The sequence below is a fragment of the Marmota monax genome, unplaced genomic scaffold (assembly GCF_021218885.2).
Source record: "Marmota monax isolate L192 unplaced genomic scaffold, Marmota_monax_Labrador192_F-V1.1 WCK01_AAM20220418_F8-fsc00017, whole genome shotgun sequence".
Taxonomy (NCBI): domain Eukaryota; kingdom Metazoa; phylum Chordata; class Mammalia; order Rodentia; family Sciuridae; genus Marmota; species Marmota monax.
In genome coordinates, this window is record NW_026695241.1 from 2,190,135 (window position 1) to 2,209,377 (window position 19,243).

The 19,243-nt window shown below is 55.5% G+C and overlaps 1 protein-coding gene and 2 long non-coding RNA genes across 12 annotated transcripts in view; 2 read left to right on the forward strand and 1 right to left on the reverse strand.

Moving 5' to 3' along the window:
* Positions 1-2,304: 2,304 nt before the first annotated feature.
* On the forward strand, positions 2,305-11,831 carry LOC124090153 (uncharacterized). The gene is made up of 2 exons (XR_006850991.2): positions 2,305-2,624; positions 4,113-11,831. It is a non-coding gene; the product is annotated as an uncharacterized LOC124090153 (long non-coding RNA).
* Positions 11,832-12,609: 778 nt separating this feature from the next.
* Positions 12,610-19,243, forward strand: part of Clmn (calmin) — a 95,986-nt gene continuing 89,352 nt past the window's right edge. For 2 of the 8 annotated variants that reach the window (XM_046440534.2, XM_046440535.2), the window contains exon 1: positions 12,610-12,766. In XM_046440534.2, coding sequence (XP_046296490.1) covers positions 12,685-12,766 — 82 coding nt within the window. In that variant the 5' untranslated portion in view covers positions 12,610-12,684. Of the gene's footprint in view, positions 12,767-15,495; positions 15,544-16,100; positions 16,514-17,189; positions 17,677-19,243 lie in introns of those variants that run through there. The other 6 variants (XM_058577817.1, XM_058577819.1, XM_058577820.1 and 3 more) reach the window with 5 other exon arrangements.
* LOC124090152 (uncharacterized) lies at positions 13,366-16,976 on the reverse strand. 3 transcript variants are annotated; one of them, XR_006850986.2, is made up of 2 exons: positions 16,317-16,976; positions 13,366-15,604 (listed from the first exon to the last, which is right to left on the reverse strand). It is a non-coding gene; the product is annotated as an uncharacterized LOC124090152 (long non-coding RNA). The 3 variants fall into 3 exon arrangements; XR_006850985.2 differs by having other exon boundaries at positions 13,366-16,001; XR_006850984.2 differs by having other exon boundaries at positions 13,366-16,228.

The window sequence follows — 19,243 nt, forward strand, 5'->3', positions numbered from 1 at the left end:
CCTCATCAGCGTGATGACCCTAGGCAATCACTTCCTGGGTCAGAGTTTGGTGGGTGTGTGCCACGGAAACGGATCTGGTTAACTTACCAGGGAAGGGCAGGCCCAAGAGCGTCTCAGATGGAGCAGGCTCCGAAGGCAGGATAAGGCTGCCTGGCACAGGGTCCTGCAGGAGGGTCTTCCACTCCTTCTACATCCTTGTCGGGGACCAATCAGCCTCTGCCCTTGTTGGTGCTTCTGTTCCTCTGCTAGAGATGGAGCCTCTGGGGATGGAGGGAGAGCCTTTGATAAGCTGAGCTGGGTCCCAGATTCACCTCTTGGCTCTTGGATTGACAGTCCCACCAGTTAAACTAAAGAAGAGGCCATTCCTCCAATCAAAGTCAGGATTCTTGTTTCAGAGGAGTGGGGATCGGTGTCAAGCAGGAAAAGTCAAGATGCTTTCCTTCTGTGGGGACTCAGTCTCCTCTGTGGAGTGGAGACAATGATCTGTATCATGGTGCGGATCTGGGGCCAGTGTGTGCCTGTCTAAGGGCAGAAGGTCCCGCCTGTAAGGTGTCCCTCGTGCAGTGAGAGCCTCCCTTGGGTCCAGGACTGTGTGGTCCTGAAGTTGGAACCGGACAAGGACTAGATGTCTGAGGCTGCTGGTCTGAGCCCAGAGGTGTTCCCTTCCCCAAGGGAAGAGGGGCGACTTGTGGGCGTTGGTTGTCATTTAGTCCCCACTGGTGCTCTTGGGAGCAACACCTTAGGAAAGCTAAAATTTTCCACTGTTGTGGGCACCAGGGGGTCAACTCAGTTCACGGGCTGAAGTCCAATCCCAGCAAGCAGAGTCCTCTGGGGCCACCAGCCCTCCGTGGGGCCCTGTGGAATTCCTCAGGTGCCTTACGCTCTCCAGGTCCTACACATGGTCTGCTTTGTCTCTGAGTTGAATTACTTGGATTCACTTGAAGTCATTTGGGGGTGAACAAGACACCAGAGGCTGGGACATGGCCTCCCTCCTGCTCTTCCAGAGAAGTATGAGGATTTAATTTTTGCTTTTCTTTAAAAATAATGGTTCTGAAGGCCACGGGACGTGTACAATCAAAGGGAAATCACAGGCAGCATGAGCAGAGCGCTAGGTTCCCAGAGGCCCATCGGCCACCTGCAGGAAGCAGATCTTCTCACCGGCAGCTGCTGCCAGAAACCCTTACGGGCTGAGGAACGACGTGGAGGAGAATTAGCAAGACCCCTGCCTCCTCGCCTGGGATCCGTCACTCTATTTAGCAGCATTTAAGAAACAATCCCCGGTCATTGCTGATTAGGAGGGACATGGATTTTAATGGGGAGTGTGACCAAGCTGTGGCCACATGGCCTGGCTGGAAGAGGTCGCCCTTTCTCAGGACATCTGCAGCTGGGAGTCAGCCTTTGCTGCTGAGTGGTGACCTCTGTCCCTCCACAGAGCCTGGGGTGGTGCTGGCAAAGGCACCCTGCGTAGGAGGAGCCCATTAGTATGGGATTGTGGTCAGGAAAGGGGCTCTAGATTTTTCTGGAACTGAGGCCCTAAACACTAAAACCTTGGGGTATATGATGAACCACAGAGTCCCCTCGCGTGATGTGCTCCCGTGTGCTAGTCACAAGTGTGCATCTTCAGTAACGGAGCAAGCGTGGGTGCGTGCAAATCGCTAGCTGTAAAAGCAAAGTGGGACCTTTGGTGGAGGTCCACTCTTCCATGGTGGCGAGGTCTGCGCCGACTTCCTTACCAAAGACCTGCTGCTGCTGCTGCTGCTGCTGGGTAGGAAGAGGGACTCGCACATGTGCACGGGTGGGGTGACCCGGCATGGCCTCGTGTGCAAAGCTGGCATCTGCAACTTGGGCACGTCAGGTGGCCTCTCCTGCAGCTCACTTGGGCTCTTCACCTGATGGTCTCAGAATCCCAAAAGCCACCAAAGTGGACAGAAGTCTGCATGCACAAGGGCTTTTTAGGCCCCCATATGTGTCCCTTTTGCTAATGTCCACTGGCTGAAGTAAGTCATGTGGCCAAGAGAGAACCACAGCCCCTGCCCTTCTCCCCACGGCGCGTACCCCACTGTGGTGGGTGGATTCCATGCTGAACTGTCCTTATCTTTCTCTCCTGCTTCCCCGGACACTGCGTATGTGTGGACCGGTGTGGGCTCACCCGTGCCCAGCACAGTGCCTGGTACCAGCGGGTGCTGATGAGCGTTGGTGAGGGAGGTCAGGAGAGGAGAGGAAAGAATGAACCCGGGGAGAGGGAGGGAGAGGGGAGGAGGGGAAATCCTGGGAAAATGGGGGCGCTTCTTGGGCAGAGGACAGGGGAGCATCTGGGCAGCTGGGGGGCCTGTGCGTCCTTCCAAACCCATTGCTCTCGTTTTGGCCTAGGCATCTGAGCTCCCTTTCCTGCTCCCTGGACCCTCCAGTTCCCTCCCAAATCAAGCAACTTCCCGCCCACCCGTCCTCCTGGTCAGCATGGTCAAGCAGCTCCCCATCTGCTGCCCATGTTGTGTCCCCCCATCATCTCAACTGAGCCATGAGAAATCCAGGGCAGGTGTGCGGTGGGACAGGATGCTCTGGGAAGTCCTGTCCATCATCACACCACATCCTGCCGGGAAGAGGCAGAACCGGGGCTTGGCCAGGTCAGTCTGCAAGGCCCTGCTCCACTCTGTCAGTGGCGCTGGGTTCTTGGGGTGGAGGAGCGGGAAGAGGTTCTCCTGCTGGGGGTGCCGGGCAGGAGCAGGGTCCCTCCCCATGAGTGTGGGGCCTGGAGGTCAAGTTCCAGCTTGGGCAGTGGCAGATGGAGGGCAGCTGACAGGACCAGGACTGTCTTCGATCTGGCGGGTGCTTTCTGGAATGACACAGCCCCGGGGCAGACGATGCTCCTGTGACAGAGAGTGGCCACATCCCCATGGATGTCCTGTTCAGGAAAGAGATGAGTCCCATGCTCAAGAGCAGAGGGATTTCAGGGTCTCACAGCAAATTAGGCAGGGATCGGGCTGGGCCCCTGCTGTCCTGCCCTCTTACTGTCCCCCAACCTGCCTCCTTCCCACCTGCTCTTCCCACTGCCATCCGGGACTTGTGACCAGCCTGGGTCAGGACAGGGACTGGTTAGTGACAGGGCCAGTTCCCACATCCAGGCCTCTGGAGCAGCAGGAGCGGGCAGGGCAGGGCCTGCCCAGATGAGCCCTGGCCTCCCACTGACCTTGCTCCAGTCTGAACCGCTGGCCGAGGCTGGGTCCACCGCTGTACCTCTGACCACGCCCTGGGTGGGCACATGTGGCCACATGTGGCCACATGTGGGTGGGAGCATGGTGGCCTCAGGAGAGATCATGCTCCACAGGACGGTGAGGCTCAAACACGGCCTTGCTAAATTGTCACCTATGTTGCAAATACTTTTTTGTTGGTGAAACAAGCAGCACCCCCCAAATGTGGTTGGCTACCAAGACCACGTAGTTCCTTCCTCTCTGCCAGAACCAAGCTCAAGAGGGGCACCCTGGCCACAGCTCCCCTGGGCCAGAGGCCACCACGGAAATGAGATACCAAGCTCCCTAGAGACCTCAGGACCCGCCCTCACTCGGGTCTGGCCTTTGTACTGTGCCAGGTGACACCAGGCTGCAGGGCTCGTCAGATGCCAAGGGACGGTGAGGGGGCTTTACTGCATGCCTACTATGTGCCAGGAACAGTCCTCAGGCTGTACCACCTCATTTAAAACCCACCTCACTTATGACTAACCTCAAGCTCACAAGACGCCGGGCACCTACTGGATAAGTCCCATCATGTCCCCAAGGTCTGGGATGGGTGGCAGAGCTGGGATTTGAACTGGCTGTCTGGTCTGGTTATAGGACCTGTACCCTACAGCTGAGGAACTGGTGGCCTAGGGGACAGTGGGCTCCAGACAGCTGAATTTGGAAGGCAGCTGACCATGGCCCTGCTGATGCGCATCCCATGGCCTCCCCCCAGCCCACACCAGGTGCCCCAGGCTCACTCTCCAGCTCGTGTGCTTGGCCCTGGCCACGCTTGGTACCAGGCAGAGGCACCAAGCATCTCTGCTTGCCTGGCTGGCCCTCCCCTGCCCTCCCCTCTCCTGGACCACTGCCCACCAGGTAAACACCTGCTTTTCTTTCAAGGCAACACAGGCCTCACCACCTCTGCAGAGAGAGCAAGACTGGGAAGCCTGTGACCCTCAGGGCATGTCAACCTGTGGCCATCTTCCTTTTGCCGTGTGACCTTGATCAGGTGACTCAACTTCTCTGAACCTCTGTTTTTCTCATTTACGTAGTACAACAGGGATGCTGAGCTCATAATTTGTCGTATAGATTAGTAACAGCACACAGAAAATACCTGACAGGGCTTCTGCGCAAAAAACAGTACTTACTTTTAGGACATTTCCTGCCCTTGTTCCCCAGTGGAATTGGAGCCTACACACACACGCGCGCGCGCACACACACACACACACGACTCTGAACACCTGTGTGCCTGTGGTAAGACACCGAGTTACCATCTTAGCAGGGTGGGCTGTCTCTGTCAGTGCCAACCACCCCTCAAGCTGGCCTTACTCGTTGCTGAATTCCAGGGCTGAGTGGAACCTGGCACTTGGGAAGCCCTTGGTCAAAGTTTCTCTGGGAAATGAAGGAAAGAATGAATTCATGCTCATCTCCTGTGATTGTCCCAGGCCCTGGCACAGTAACTACTTTGGATATTCTGCTATGACCGTCAGACCAAGCTCACCAAATCTTCATTTTGACATTGATAAAGTGCAACATAACCACACACTAAATCAGATCGGCATGGACGAAGCTCTGCACAGAATGTGTCCCTGCTGGGCCCCGGGCCACAATCCCCTGCCTTCGTTGCTCACTTGCTCAAACCCAGTGCACGTTTCTCCCAGCAGCATGAGACCCATCAACTCACCACACACAGCCATGAACTTGCTAGTGCTGGCTGCTTGAAGTCACTATGCTGCGTTTGTGGGCATGTTTGTTACCCAGCTAGAGCTGAGTGGTGTAGCAGGGAAGGGTTCCCTGCTGAGGCAGGGCAGAGCTACATCAGAACAGCCTGGAGGAGTTAACCAGAGAAGGACCAAGAGAAGGTGGAGGGACCTAACAATGGGCCCAGCAGCCATTTGGCAGGGGTGGAGCAGCCTGTTATTTTCTACCACTTTATTGAACATCCACCCAGAAAATGGACTAGTTGGGAAATCATGCCACAGTGAATAACCACACACGTACAACCCGAGCACACCCTCTTATGTTCCTGCCACCAAGGCCTGACGCTGTCCTGGCCTGGTCACCTGGGGTCATCAGCAGACCCTGACAGTCCGCACTTCGTGTCTGGGTTCTTTCACTCCGCATGATGGTCATGAGGCCTGTCCGTGTCCTCTTGTTCTCCTCCATGACAGCGTTCCATGACGTGTCAGTCTCCCCTGGTGGCCCTGGGACCCTGGCCGTGAAGAACAGTGCTGCTATGAACACTCGTGAACACGGCTTCCGAGGGACACGCGTGAACATTGTGGTCAGTCTAGACGAGCAACGGAGTTGCATACAAGCAAGAAGGTCTTTAGAGGAACTGAGAGGAACAGGTGGCCTGAGGGAAGGACGGGGAGATTGAGGACAGCAGGTCAACCTGGGAGCCCCCGCGCAGGTTACAAGAGGCTGGATTTTATAAAAGGAAGCCAGGGAGAGATGTGCCTGGCTGACATTGTAAGATCACTCTTTTTTTTTGGTGGGGGGTACCAGGGATTGAACTCAGGGGCACTGACCACTGAGCCACCTCCCCAGCCCTATTTGGTAGTTTGTTTAGAGTCAGGGTCGCACGGAGTTGCTTAGGGCCTCGCTGTTGCTGAGGCTGGCTTTGACCTCGTGGTCCTCCTGCCTCAGCCTCCTGAGCTGCTGGGATGACAGGCCTGCCCCACCACACCCAGCTTAAGATCGCTCTTGAGGTCAGAGACTGTTGAGGGGGACAGGGAAGCAGGCAGGCAGTGGCAGAGGGAGCCTCAGGAAGAGGTGGTGGTGGCCCAGACTGGAGATGGGCAGGAGAGGTGGGATCTGGGTATTGAGATCTGTGCAATCGCAACTCAACAGCTTAAAACAACAGTCTACTCCCCCACGGTTTTGGGGTCTCCTGTGTTGACAGACAGATGATTCCCGGGTCTGGAGCTGTCCCAAAGCTCCCCTGTGCTGAAGATGTCCTCACCCCACCTGGCTCCAGGCTGGGCTGACTGGAGCATCTGGCTGGTGGGACATCCCTATCTCCCCTCCACCCAGCCCAGTTCCTGGGCAGCCAGTGGGGCCCCTCACAGTGGCTTGTCAACTGACAACAGCTATCTTGGCCCAGAGCAAGTGTCTCAGCAGACCAGCACAGCCTAGTGATGGAGTCCCCGAGGCCCCAGAATATGACTAGCACCACGTCCTCTGAGCCAGGCCAGCCATGAAGCCCAGCCAGGTCCAAGGGAGGGATGTGAGGAGGGGGCCCAGCAGGTGCAGGGAGGCAGGGTGCATGGATGGTGCCGCCCCTCCCCTTCTTCCCTCGGTGCCACACAATGAAGCTGAGGTTCACAACAGGTGGCCCACACCACAGAGGTGTCCTGGGAGTGTCGTGGTGTCCCAGTCCCCTCGGAGGGTGTGAGGACACTGGGGATGCTCACAGGCGGACACATCCACGGAGCCACACAGGATCCTGATCCCACAAGGCCACACTGAGGCTTCTTCACAAATATGCGCATTTGGGGTCCAGCAAGGCGCCTGCCTGAAGAGGGCAGACAGAGTCCCTTCCCCCCACTGGCTGGTGACTGGCCCCAGAGGTCTGGTCTTGCCTGAGGCCAGAAAAGCCCAAGCACTTCCCAGTGGGTCTTGAACTTGAAGGGCCACACTTACTAACCTGCCCCGGCTCAGAAACACCAAAGGTGGCCCGCTTGGACCGCACAGGTCTGACCTGGTTTCTGTACAGTATCTGGCTCCAGGCCCTTCTCAAGTGGCTTTAGGGACACGTTGGAACTTTTCTGTCCTGTTTCCTCATCAGTATAACGGTGCCTCCTTCAAGGGCTGTGTGTTGGGGGGTGGGGGGAATTAAAGGAGCAGTGACTTCCAAATGTTGGCGGCCCAGGGAGGCACTAGATGCACAATAAAACTCGTCACTGAGTTGCCCGTGCGGAACTGCCATGGCAGGGACAGGCCCCGGGTGTCACCAGCCCACCCCTGACTTTAAAACCATATTTCCTGGGATTATCAGCAACAGAGTTTGCTTTTAATTTCAAAATGTTTAAAGAATATAAATTGTTGCCAACAACCCCTGGAGGAGTTTTCTCTCTCCCATCTCCCCCTCCCACATCTTCACATGGCCACTCTCTCTTTATGGGGGAAACCAATTTATCTTTTGCTTCTCTGGCAAATGCACATTCCTTAAATAAAGTTCTAATGCCTAACACACACACACACACACACACACAAATATCACCAACCTATCTCCAGGGAAGCAGCCTTTGACTGTTCAAACCTGGGAGAACTAAAGGGTTTTATTTGTGGAAATTGGGGCATCCGGTGCTGTCTACTTAGGGAAGTAGAATCTCTTTAAACCACCCACCAACTCCTCCATGCACCACACAGATTAATCAAGTCTTGGAGAAAGTATTGATCTTCCATATTATAGGTACTCTTCCACGGTCAGGGCAGGTCTTCTTCTGATGTGGTCCGTTTGGTGCTGCAGAAACCATCCGAATCTGCCTGAAGCGTCTCTTCTCTATACGCATATCTATGGCCTCATACTATCCTGCCAGGTAGAGGCTGTGGGTCCCATTTTAAGTCGAGGGCACAGAGAAACACAGAGGTTAAGAACTTGCCCGGGGTCACACAGCTCGTATGTGGCCACAGGAAGACTAGAACCCCCACTTCTGTCCACTATGCCCTACAGGAAATGTCCTCTGTCTTTTTGCTGGCTGCTGGGTTCTACGGCCCAGCATGTCCCCCGACACCAGCTGGCATGTCATGTTGCACAGGATTCCTGGAGGAAGGTGGCAACTGGTAGTGACATTTGACAGGAAAAAAAAAAACATCAGCGTACGGGCTGCACTTGACATACTTAAGGTACCCGGGGGACCCCGACCTTCCTGAGGCACCCAGGGTTCAATGAGTATCAGGAATCACGACTTGGTAAAATGAAGTGTGAGTTGTTTGCTCGTGCATGCAGCGAGCATGGATTGAGGACTACTTGGGGAGCAGCCTAGGTCTGTGCTCTGGTGATTCAAGATGAGTTTGCCCACTCCCAGGGCACTCTCCAGGAGCTTGGAGTGAGGGGATCTAAAGGTCCATGGGGTTCAGGCTTGTTTCCCAACCTGGCAGTACTGGCTATTGGGAGGCACTGGACCCTTTAAGAGGTGGGGCCTGGAGGGAGGTATTTAGGTCACTAAGAGTCATGTCCTCAAAGGGCATGTGGGGCCCTGGGTCCTTCCTTCCTCTTTCTTTTCTGGGCCATGAAGTAAGTGGTCTTCCTCTGCCCCATTCTCCTGCCATAATGCCCTGCTTCACCCAAAGCACAGGAGCCAACCCATCACGGGCTGAAACCTCTAACACCGTAAAACAAAGCAAACTTGTTCCGTTAATAAGTTGATGATCTCAAGGTTATTTGTGATAGTAACAGAAAGCTGATGAACAGTGGGCATGGCAGATGAGGAGGTCCTGGAAGCAGAAGTACTCGTGGAGAGTGCCGAGAAATTCCTGAACCAGCCCCAGGCACTGTCATTCCACTGTCCCAACAGCTCAAGATTCTGCCCCCACAGCTGCTGCTTGGTGAAGGCCACTACCACGTCACACCTGGGTCAGGAGCCAGGCCACACCACCAAGAACCTGTGCACAGCTGGATCTGAGCATAGACCCAGGCCACCTGGACTTTCAACCAATGTTTGCCGAATGAATAAACCAGGCCAGGAGTCTCTGCCGTGCTGCAGCCCGTGACATCATAATCAGACCCCTGCGCAGGAGAGGCTTTTGACCTATTTGAAGAATACACACTGGTCCACCTCGCTAGGACCTATTATAAGATCTTAACATCATTTGAAATTCCTGAAGGTTTTTATACACTGACAACTGCTATGATTCCAACGGAGATAAAACTTTAGAAAAATATCACACAAACATGCTGGAGACATATGACTAAGCCACAAGGCTGAGTGTCCGTCTGGTCCACGGCATCATCCTCGTCTAGTCACATTTGGAAGACCCGTGGGCAGGCTGCGAGACCACAGGACAAACAGGCTCAGCCTTGCTCTGCAGCCCTGGGCTGGTTACTTAGCAGATTAAGCCCCAAGTAAAAAGGATCCCGGCCCCTGTGACCTCCCAATGTCACTGTGAAGACCAGATGAGCACCAGCTGAGGAGGGGCTGTCCAACCCTGCAGGACAGTGCCCACATAAAGGGTCACAGCTGTATCCAAAGAAAGCAGCACCCCTCTGGTCCCCATCACAGGACTCCCTGGAAAGTGGCTGGAAGGGGACACTGGGGTTGACTTTGTTGTTTCTATTATTTCCTGAAGTGGGGGTGGGCTGCACAGATGCCAGTCTGCTGGGCTCCCTGCCCCGGTTCATTAGTCCCCACAAGCAGAGACAGGAGGTTTAGGAGCCCTCATGTGGGGGGGGGGATGTTGGAGTCAGTCATCTCTCAGATCCATCCACAGATCCTCTGCAGTTCTGACTCCTCCAGTCCTGTTCCTTGGCAGAAATTGGTTTTAAACAATGACTAGCATTCTAGAAGAACCCGGCAATGTCTATAAAATCAGTTTCTGGAAACTCCCAGGAAGCCAAGCCCTGGGGCAGAGTACTTTTCCTTCCCCCCCCCCCCAAAAAAAATGTACAAGAAAGAGTCTTGTTAATTCACGCAAGTTGCCAAGTGCCCAGTTCCCTGTGGAAGCCACACACCCCTCCCCCAGGAGGCTGCCCACACCCCAAGGAAGGGACATTGTGTATCTCGGTATTTGCCTGTCCCTCGATCATATGTACTTTGCCCGTGGCAAATATGCAAACAAGTTTTGGTCACCTCCCTACAAGTTTACTGGGGTCCATGACGTCAGGATCAACTGCTGGTTGTTTTGACCTCCTGCTCTGTAAGCTCAGGCCAACAGTGAGGAACAGTCTCTCATCCACTTGTTCAATATTGAGAACTCTCTCTATGTCAGGCACTGTGCTAAGGGCTCAGATAGAGAAATGAATAAGACACAACCTTGATCTCAAGCACTTCACAGATGACTGGGGAAAACCACCAAGTAAACATAATTACCATCTGGTACAGACATGGGTAGCAGGGTTCATGGGTATTACAAACATAGTACCAAATACTATGTGAATACTTACCAGACAGGCACTCAGCTGACCCAGCGAGAAACCAACATTGGAAAATGTGCTCTTGAGGTGGCTATGACTGAGGAATCAGCTAGGAAAAGATAAATGCAGACAGGAGAGGATGAACATATTTCAAAGGGAACAAGCTAAGCAAAGGTCTGGAGGTGATCAGGTATGTTTGCCCATTTTTTGTCACTATAACGAAATCCCCGAGGCTAGTTAACTTATAAAGAAAAGAGGGTTATTTAGCTCACAGCTTTTGAGGCTGAAAGTCCAAATAGCATAGTGCCAGCTCTGGTGAGGGACCCCGGCTACATCACATCATGGGGGAGGCATCAGGGCAGGAGGGTGAGTAACAAAGAGAGATCCCATGTGAGCCAGAATTACCTTAATGTCTTCTGAGGAAAACATCCCCAGCAAGATCTAGGCCCTGCCATTGGCCCGGCTCTTAAGGGACCTGCCACCACTCAGATGGCTGTAGGGAGTGCAAAGTGCCAGTGCGGCCCCCATGCCTTTTGAAAACTTTCCAGAAAAGCAGACCTTGAGGCGGAGGGTGCAATGTCTGGTATACAGTGTGTGCTCAAGCGATGAGGATCTTGGCCTTACAGGAGCTGTAGCTACCTGGGCAATGTTCCCCCAAAGACCAGGCCTCCCATGTCCAGGAACCTCACTTGAATCAGCCACAGTGCCCAGCCTGCCACTGGTACCCACACACACACGCCCACACACGCTGCTCAAAGCCAGGTTCTCCCTGCCTCCCACCCCATGATGGAGAGGAAGCCTGATTCTCTTGGCCATTTGCTTTCCAGAAGAATAATTTTCGGTGCAACTTCAGCCTGTAACAATTATGGAAAATAAAATGAAGAGTAAGAACAGGAAGACGGCTAGCAGATAGGGCGCTACGGGGGGAGGCCTGGCTACCACCCTGGCTCTGCAGGAGGCAGACACAGACCTGCTCCCTCCAGGGTGAAATGACCACGTGAGTGTGAATCTAGGCAGTGGAAAGTCTGATCCTGCCTCAGGGGGGCCTTGAGCTCAGGGCCTGAGCCCCTGATAGGACCCCTGGGATGGGGGATCCTAGGAGGGGGGGACTTCTCCTCTCTGTGGCTCAGCTCCAAAGTCCTCCTAGCTCCTCTGCTGACTCCCACCCCAGCTCCTTAGCCCAAGTGGATCTTCCCCTCTCTGGAGCTCACCCTGGGTGACCTGAGGGGACCTCTCACTCTCCTTCAGGGCCTGTTTCAAGGACACAGGCCTGTGTCTCAGGAGCCTCCACAGGGGCTGAGGAATGAGTAGCTGAGCTTCCAGTACTCAGTGCTCACCGCCAACAGCCATGACCAACACATGTTGGCCCTGCCCACACGTCCCCCTCTCGGAATCCTCCACAGAGAGCCATTTTCTGTAAGGCCCTAGATGTCTGACAGGCAGAGCACTGAGCACAGGCCCCTAAGTCATTTCTCAGCAAATTCCATGCCCCCAGGCCTCACTCTTTCTGTGTCCAACCAATAAAGAGCTCTTTGACTGTAGTTCACAGAGTTGTGACCCCAACGTGATAAGACCCAGGAATTCTCCAGAGTTACAAGAAACGGGGGGGGGGGGGGGGGGGGGGGGGGAAGAACCAGAAAGGTGTGTCCACATTTTTACTGAGGCCCCAGAGGGACTCTTGGAGACTGAGTGGGAGAGGAGGTTAGGCTTCTCTGGGAAGCTTGGGTCCCTCTCTGATCTGGAAATGGCTTCAAGGGCTAAACCAAGGAAAGAGGTCCCCTCCCGTGGTGGCCCCCTTTGGAGGCTCCCCCCTACTTCGCCCTCTCCTGTGGCCCTCTTTTGAAGGCCCCCCACGGCCCATACTAGGGGCCTTTGCCACTGTCCCTGGCCCCCGGGGTCAGGGCTGGGCAGGGCTCCGGTGCAGGCTGGGGCCCGCGGATGGGGTGCAGAGTGGGACGGGGCGCTGGTCAGGCCTCCGCGGCCAGGTCCTGCGCCCTGCGCGCCGGCGACCCCCGGTTGCGTCACCCGGCCCACCGCACCCTGAGACATCACAATCTGGGGGGCTGGGACCCCGCGCCTCATCACCGCCCGTTTGCGACCCAACAATCCAGCCAACGCACACCCCGGGGGGAAAAAAAAGGAACCGGCCCTTGGCCGCCGCCTCCCGCCCCGCCCTCCCCGCCCTCCCGCGCCCGGGGCCCCCGCCCCGCCCCCGCACGGGGCAGTGAGCGCAGCCGGGCGCCGCACGCCGCCCCGCGCCCGCCGCCGCCGCCCGCCCCGGCCCAGGCGGGGGCCGCCCGCCCGCCCCGGCCCCGCGGCGCCCTCTCCGGGTGCGAGCCGCTCGCGCCCGCCGCCCGATCTCCGCGCCCGCCGCCGCCCGGCCCGCCGCGCTTCATGGCTGCGCACGAATGGGACTGGTTCCAGCGCGAGGAGCTCATCGGACAGATCAGCGACATCCGAGTCCAGAACCTGCAAGGTAACGCCACCGCCGCGCCCGCGCCCACCGCGCCCCGCTGCCGCCGGGTGGGGGCTGGGGCGCCGCCCCCGGAGCCCGAGTGGCCCCAGCGCCCGACCTGCAGTGGCCCGGGCGGGGGCGTGTGTGTGTGTGTGTGTGTGTGTGTGTGTAGGGGGTCCTGTTTTCTTTAGGGGACGTCACCACCCCCCTCCAGCTGCGACTTTGGAGAAGTTTGCGCGTGGGCACTTGGGGGCGATGGCCCAGGTCAGGGAGGGGAGAAGTGCAACTCTTAGGAGCCTGTGGGACAGGAGACAGGATCAGCACACTTCCAAGTGCCCTGGGGCCTGTCATGCAGGGGAGGGGCGCCTCCCCGAGGGTGGGCTGGAGAAGAGGGGTCAGGCCACCCAGTCCAAGTCTGCCACTTTCCCAAGGAGCTGCCTCTCTGCAAGGAGCACAGGGCAGAGGACTGTCCTGGATCCCGCACCCACCTGGGCACGGAGGCTGGCACCAGTCTGTACCTTGAGGGAGCTGGGACTAGGTGAAAGAAAAACTCCATGGGCAGCCTGCCTTGGCAGCCCGCCTGGCACGGGCCACCGCAGCAGAGCCACAGGAGAAGCGCGTTTGTCTTGCCAAAGAGTTTATTCAGTGTGAGAACTTGAAAAGCCCCAAAAATACTTGAAGGGGAAAAAGAAAATCATCCATATTTGTCCCCCAACCTACCACCCCCAGGGAGAGCTCTCTTGGTGCAAGTGCCTTTCAGCCCTTTCTCTTTCCATTTGTGGGCTTTGTGGAGCTGGAATTCCACTTCCGGCCTGTGGACACCCACGTCGACCTGTGCAGGTGAAGTTTCTAGTCTCTTTCCCTGCAAAAGTCGGGGTCCAGAGAGTCCAAGGTGGAGGTGCCTAGGAAGGAGCCGGAGGCCTGGGCAGGGGTTGGGGGGCAGTGGGTGGTGCCCTTCCCCATCAGGTGCAGTGGCATTGCTGCCAGAACACGGGGAACCCCAGTGGATAGCAGGCCAGCTGGGTGGGGGGGGTGGGGAGCAGCCAAGTTTAAACATTACACCTGATAAAAAGTTTCCTGGGAGCTCACGTGGGCCTGCTCCACCCCTGGGTTGGGCAGGAGCCATGCAGGCAGAGGTGACCTGAAAAGGAGCAGGCAGCCTCCTGGGGTGGGCACCGGAGACTGTTTGCTCTGGACTCCTCTGATCTCTTCTGGCTGTGATTTGTGTCAAAGGAGGAGGGTTGGACAGAGCATGCTGAAAACGATCCTCTTGATAATAAGCAGAGTGCCTAGATCCTGTTGCCTGAGAAGAATAGACACCCTATTTAGGGGTGGACACTGTCATCTTTTGCTGAGATGGCATTTAATTTGGGCTCTGTGTGTGCACATGTGTGTGTGTGTGTGTGTGTGTGTAGACTGTGTTAGGCAGTTGCCAGGTATTTGCTGAGCATGTACTAACCGATGCTTGATGCAATAAGTTCCTGCAGTCCTCCAAGAGCACCTCCCAGTTTAAAGATCGGTTTTTGTGAAGGGAAGCTCAGCAATATGTGCTTTTAGTTAGTGCACAGGATGGGGACAATTTGAGATGGGTCCTGAAGTTTGTGAATGGGCCTCGTGTCCTCACTTTTAGGTAAATGTCAGTTATCATTTGAACATTAATGGGCTTTGCCATAAAAACCTTCTAAACTGTGTATGTGTACATTATGTTTATTACATATGTATTGCACACGTGTATAATGTTCACTAATCTTAAGTGTAAGCTGAAGTTTTGGGGCATGAGAACACCTGTGTAATCACCTGGACCAAGATATAGGTTTCCAGTATCCTAGATAGGAGCCCTACCCCCACCTCAGTAACCACTATTCTGATGGTTTATGGGGGTTTTTTTGGGCTGAAGATTAGTTTTGCTTCTAGAACTTAATATAAAATTAAGTCATGCAGTACATTCTCTTTTGATCTGGCTTTTCCATCAGTGTTGTGCTAGTATGAGCTGTGCTCTTGCGTATGTCAGTACTTCCTTTTCCTTATTGAGTACTATTCCACTGTATGGACATACCAACCTTTGACTGTGTCTGTGGGGAGCAGGGGTGTTAGCTCCGTGGAGTCGCACAGTCAGGTTTGGCTACTTTGCCAGCATTGCTGGGTAGAGGCTGGAGTTAGGGCAGGACTGTGTTCTTCAGATTTCCCCCTTGGTTTCCCAGTTAACTGGGTGCTTAACATGTTCTCTTCATGCTTCTGTGGTGCTCAGAAAGTCCTGCCTAAAGGTCCAAGTCCAGGAGGCCCCACGAGGAGCTCAGATCATCTGCAAAACCAGCTGGTAGACGTCAGGCAGCCCCCATGTGTCTGGGCGGTCCGATGGGGCCTCCAGCGGGGGCCTTGTGCAGCCGAACCTGTGTGGGTGGTGGGCCGGGGAGGCAGGTGAAGCCCCATGTCCTTCTGTATTGCGGTTATGGTGATGGAGGCTCAGCTCAGCGGGAGCCCTGGAGTCTGTAATCACAGGAGTGCAGCCGTCAGGGTCTGGGGGTCCTGATTCTTTTCCGAAAGCTTGGACTCTGCTGGTCCTGGGACAGGGTGGTTCTGGGGTCAGTAATCAGACACAGCTCTGAACTTCGAGCCTCCCGACACTGCCTTTCAGGGGAGGATGGGTTACTGAGAGATCTCTTTCTTTCTGTCTCTGTCTGCCGGCCTGCATCTGCCCCCTGAACGGTGGGATTCTGGAATCTAGGCAGCTGTGATTGTGATGCAGAAGTTCATCCCCCAGGAAACTCAGAACGAAGACTCCTGATCTGTCTCGGGAGGTCAGTTCCGCGGGGCAGGAAGCATGAGCTTTCCCAGGAGGCCTGTCCCTCCGCCTTCTGTCTAGGAGGACACACAGCAGATGCAGTTCTCATTGATGCTTTTAGATGGACGGCTCATAAAGTTGTTTGGATCAAGGGCTTTCTGGCAGAGCACCATGTCCCTCTGCGCAGAGACTGCTTGTGCCACCCTCACAGGGTCTCTTGCAAGTAAATGGGGGTGGCCCAAGCTGTTGACCCTTCTAGAGAAAAGAAGATGGGACTGCAGGAGGCAGCAGCCTTCCCGGGTGGTGTCTGCTTTCGTGGGAGTAAATCTGGCATAGAGGTGGATGGTTAGCACATCTGTGCCTTAGTCTCCTGTGGGCTGAGGACAGGAGGGATCCACTGTCCTTCCCAGGACAAGGCTCCTTTGGCTGCCCCTTGGTCCAGCTGAGCACTGCATCCATCCTGGGCTGGCTCTACTATAGAGCAGGGTGGGGTGTTGGGTCAGGATTTGGAGGTGCTCCTGCTCACGTGGGAACCTCCGCCACCCCCCACATCCACTGCCCTTCTCTGTCTAGTGGAGGTGAACTGTGCCAAGACATCACATCCTGCTGACCCTGGAGAATGAGGAGCTGGTTCTGGTCTCTGCCTTCAGGGAGTGTGAAACTGTCCCAGCATCTGGCCAGCGGGCTCTGCATTTCTGATCCTAAGAGCACAGAGGTTGGCTCTGGTTCGGCCCTCTCCTGTTCTAGTAGTTGGGGGTTTGATGTTGCAATTCATGATCTGTTTCTTACCTGAGTGGCTCGCGTTGGACCTGGAGGTGGGAGGTGAGTTGAAGGAGGTGGTGCTGAGCAGACATGAGGCTGTTCCTTGGCTGCTCTGGGAGTCCCACGGGAGCATCCGTTGTTGCCGTCTGGGGACTTCTGGCTGCTGTTCTCTAAGCAACATTTGCACCTGAGGCAGAGTTCACCCAACCAAGATCATGTGACTTGTAAGTGGAGCTCGGATTTGAGCCCAGGAGAGACTAACCAAAGTCTCATCCTGTGGGTCAGGTGCCCTGGGCACCCAGGTAAAGCACTGCTAACCTGGGAATTGTGAGGACCGCCCGGAGGTGTCGGGTCAGGACTTTGAAGGCTGACCACAGGCTTGATGGAGGGGACTCACTGGCTCCCAGGCAGGGCAGTGGGAGCCCAGGTTTCCTCTTCCTGTTGCGCTGGCTCGGGAGGGGTGCAGGCCCTCCTGGTGCTGGCTGGGCCTCCACAGCAACTTCTGTAGGCTCTGGGCCTTGCTTCACCTCCTCCTGTCCACCCCAATCCTGCCCAGATGCATCCCTGCTACATGCTTCAGTGGGTCTCACGGCCTGCAGCAGAGCTGCCCAGCCTGGGAGGTAGAGCAAAGAGTGGGGACCTGGGTGGCTTCTTGGTCCACCCAGAATCAGTACTGTCATGGTCTTCTTTCCCATATCTACCTGTCAACCCCCACTCCCCGCCCTCAGCACCCTCCCTGTCGCTAGACTAGTGCACGCGGCACTGGGACCTGGGACCAGGCCAAAGAAGGGAAGGAGCCTGAGGGGACCTTTCCGCCCCCGCTTCCCTGGCTCTTGAAGGGCACAGCAAGTGCACTGGAGGTTTCTGTTGAAAACTCAAAAGCAAATCAGATGCAGAGGTCTCATGTCCTCAGGAACCGCTGCGCAGGGCGCTGCCCCTGGGGCCCTGTGCTTGGTTCTCAGGGACGAATCCTGTGATTTTCCCCTGGTCCCAGCTGGAGTCAGGCCACAGGCTTTGAGTTCATCTGTGCCGTAGATGGCAGGCCTTGTGCTAGTGTGGATTCTTCCTGGGGCTACTCCAGATGGGGCACTGAGCAGCTGGTATCGGCAGAACCACAGCCAACACCAGGAGGCCTGGGCGGGGGGCGTCCTGGACTCGTCACCACCTTGCTGTGGGCTCCAGGGAAAGCCTTTCACTTGTGCCTCTCAGTTTCCTTATTTGAAAAGTGAGAGCGTTGGACCACCAGGGGCTCCAGTCCACCCCCAGGCAGGGCCTGGGCAGAGTGTGCCCACTCAAAGCCATCTGCTCCCTGGACCCTGGCACCACCCCAGCATGTGGCCCTGGCCCGCTAACCATGGCTGGCTGCTCTCCTGGAATCTTTCCACTGGTAAGTGCCGAGACTCACCTCCACCGAGGGGGCTGTGCAGTAAAAGCCACAGTGACAAGGCCTTACTATTAAAGGACACAGTGGCAAATGGCCTGCGTTCTTGGTTTGTCCTTGGCTGATCAAGTTGGATGGAGTTGAAAGTGCCCAGGGAGGTTAGTGACGCGGCCACCTTCCGCAAACAGGGATCCTGACTGTCTGTACCAGGCAGCGACAGGTTCAGGGCCAGGCGGAACACAAGCCCCACTCGCAAATGGTTTGTCAGCAGCCAGAGGGGAGCCCTGGCGCCGTTGGTGGCAGAGCCCGGAAGAGGCTACACCACAGCATCACCCAGCAGCAGCAGCTGCAGCTCATGGTGGCCTTGATGCCCCACGCTGCCCCAGGCCAGGCGGTCACCGAGGAGCCGAGCCTGAGACCAGAGCTGCCACTGGGGAGGTGGGCTTCTGCCCCAGTGGCCCGGCTTTCCTCCACTGCCCTCCCTGACGTTGGGACACTCTGGCATTTAATATTTGACTAGAGCAGCAGAGGCTCTGGGCAAAGCCCTCCCACCAACAGGCCATAGGTCACGCCTGCCCTGCGTCGAGGGGAAGAGAGGAAAATCAGCGATTGTCTCTGAAGTGATCGTGCCATTAAAAATGAACTCCCTGTTCCCATAGAAACCTTTCTTCATTTCTTCTCTTCATGCCTGTTTTTTTTTTTCCATTTTTTTAAATAGTGGTACATTGTGTCAGTCACAGAAGGAATTAGAGACAGCTGAGCCAAAATCATAAATGTGACATTAAAGAATCTTTGTCAGTTCCCCCCCCCCCTTCCTGGTGAGTCTCCCTTCATTTTTTTTCTATCAGAGGAGGATTCACACCCTTCGGTCCAAGGAGGCTATATGTGCTCATTGCCTGCTTTTGTCAATAAAGTTTTATTGGAACACAGCCATGTCCACTCATTTGCATACTGTCAATGGCTACTTTTGCTCTAGGACAGAGTTGATTGTTGAGACAGGGAAGTAGGCACAAAACCCCATATCTTTACTACTTGGCGCTGTGCAGAAAAGGAGGAAAGAAACAGAAACTTAGCGAAACGTTCTCAGTGAAGGAAAGGTGTGCGTGCGTGTGTCAGAGTTTGTGTGTGTTGTGTGTTTAATTTAGGGGCCAGCCCTGTGATTTGTTAGGTAAGCGTTTTTTTGCCAAGTCAGTTGCTCTGTCTTGGAAGTGGCCCAGGATAGAGGCCACCAAGATGCCTCAGGTCTCAGAACAAAAGTGTTGGCTTTGAACTGTGGCCACACCTGCCCTCTCTCTGCCTTAGCCTGTTGGATTACATCCAGAAGAAATGCTGGGTGAGGCCCTGATACCATCTTAACACCTATGGGTTGTGCATGTGGATCCAGGAGGCTGGGTCTGCGGGTGAGGTGGCCAGCCTCCTTGTGGGATAACAGCATCTGGAAGCCCTGGAGGCCTCTGTTCGGAATGTGGCAGTGTGGAAGGCTTCCTGTAGGATGGTGGCAACTGTATTTCTAAGCCCAGACTCAGGGCCCTTGGTGACAACCGTAGGGAGTGTTTGCCGTGTGTGACATGGC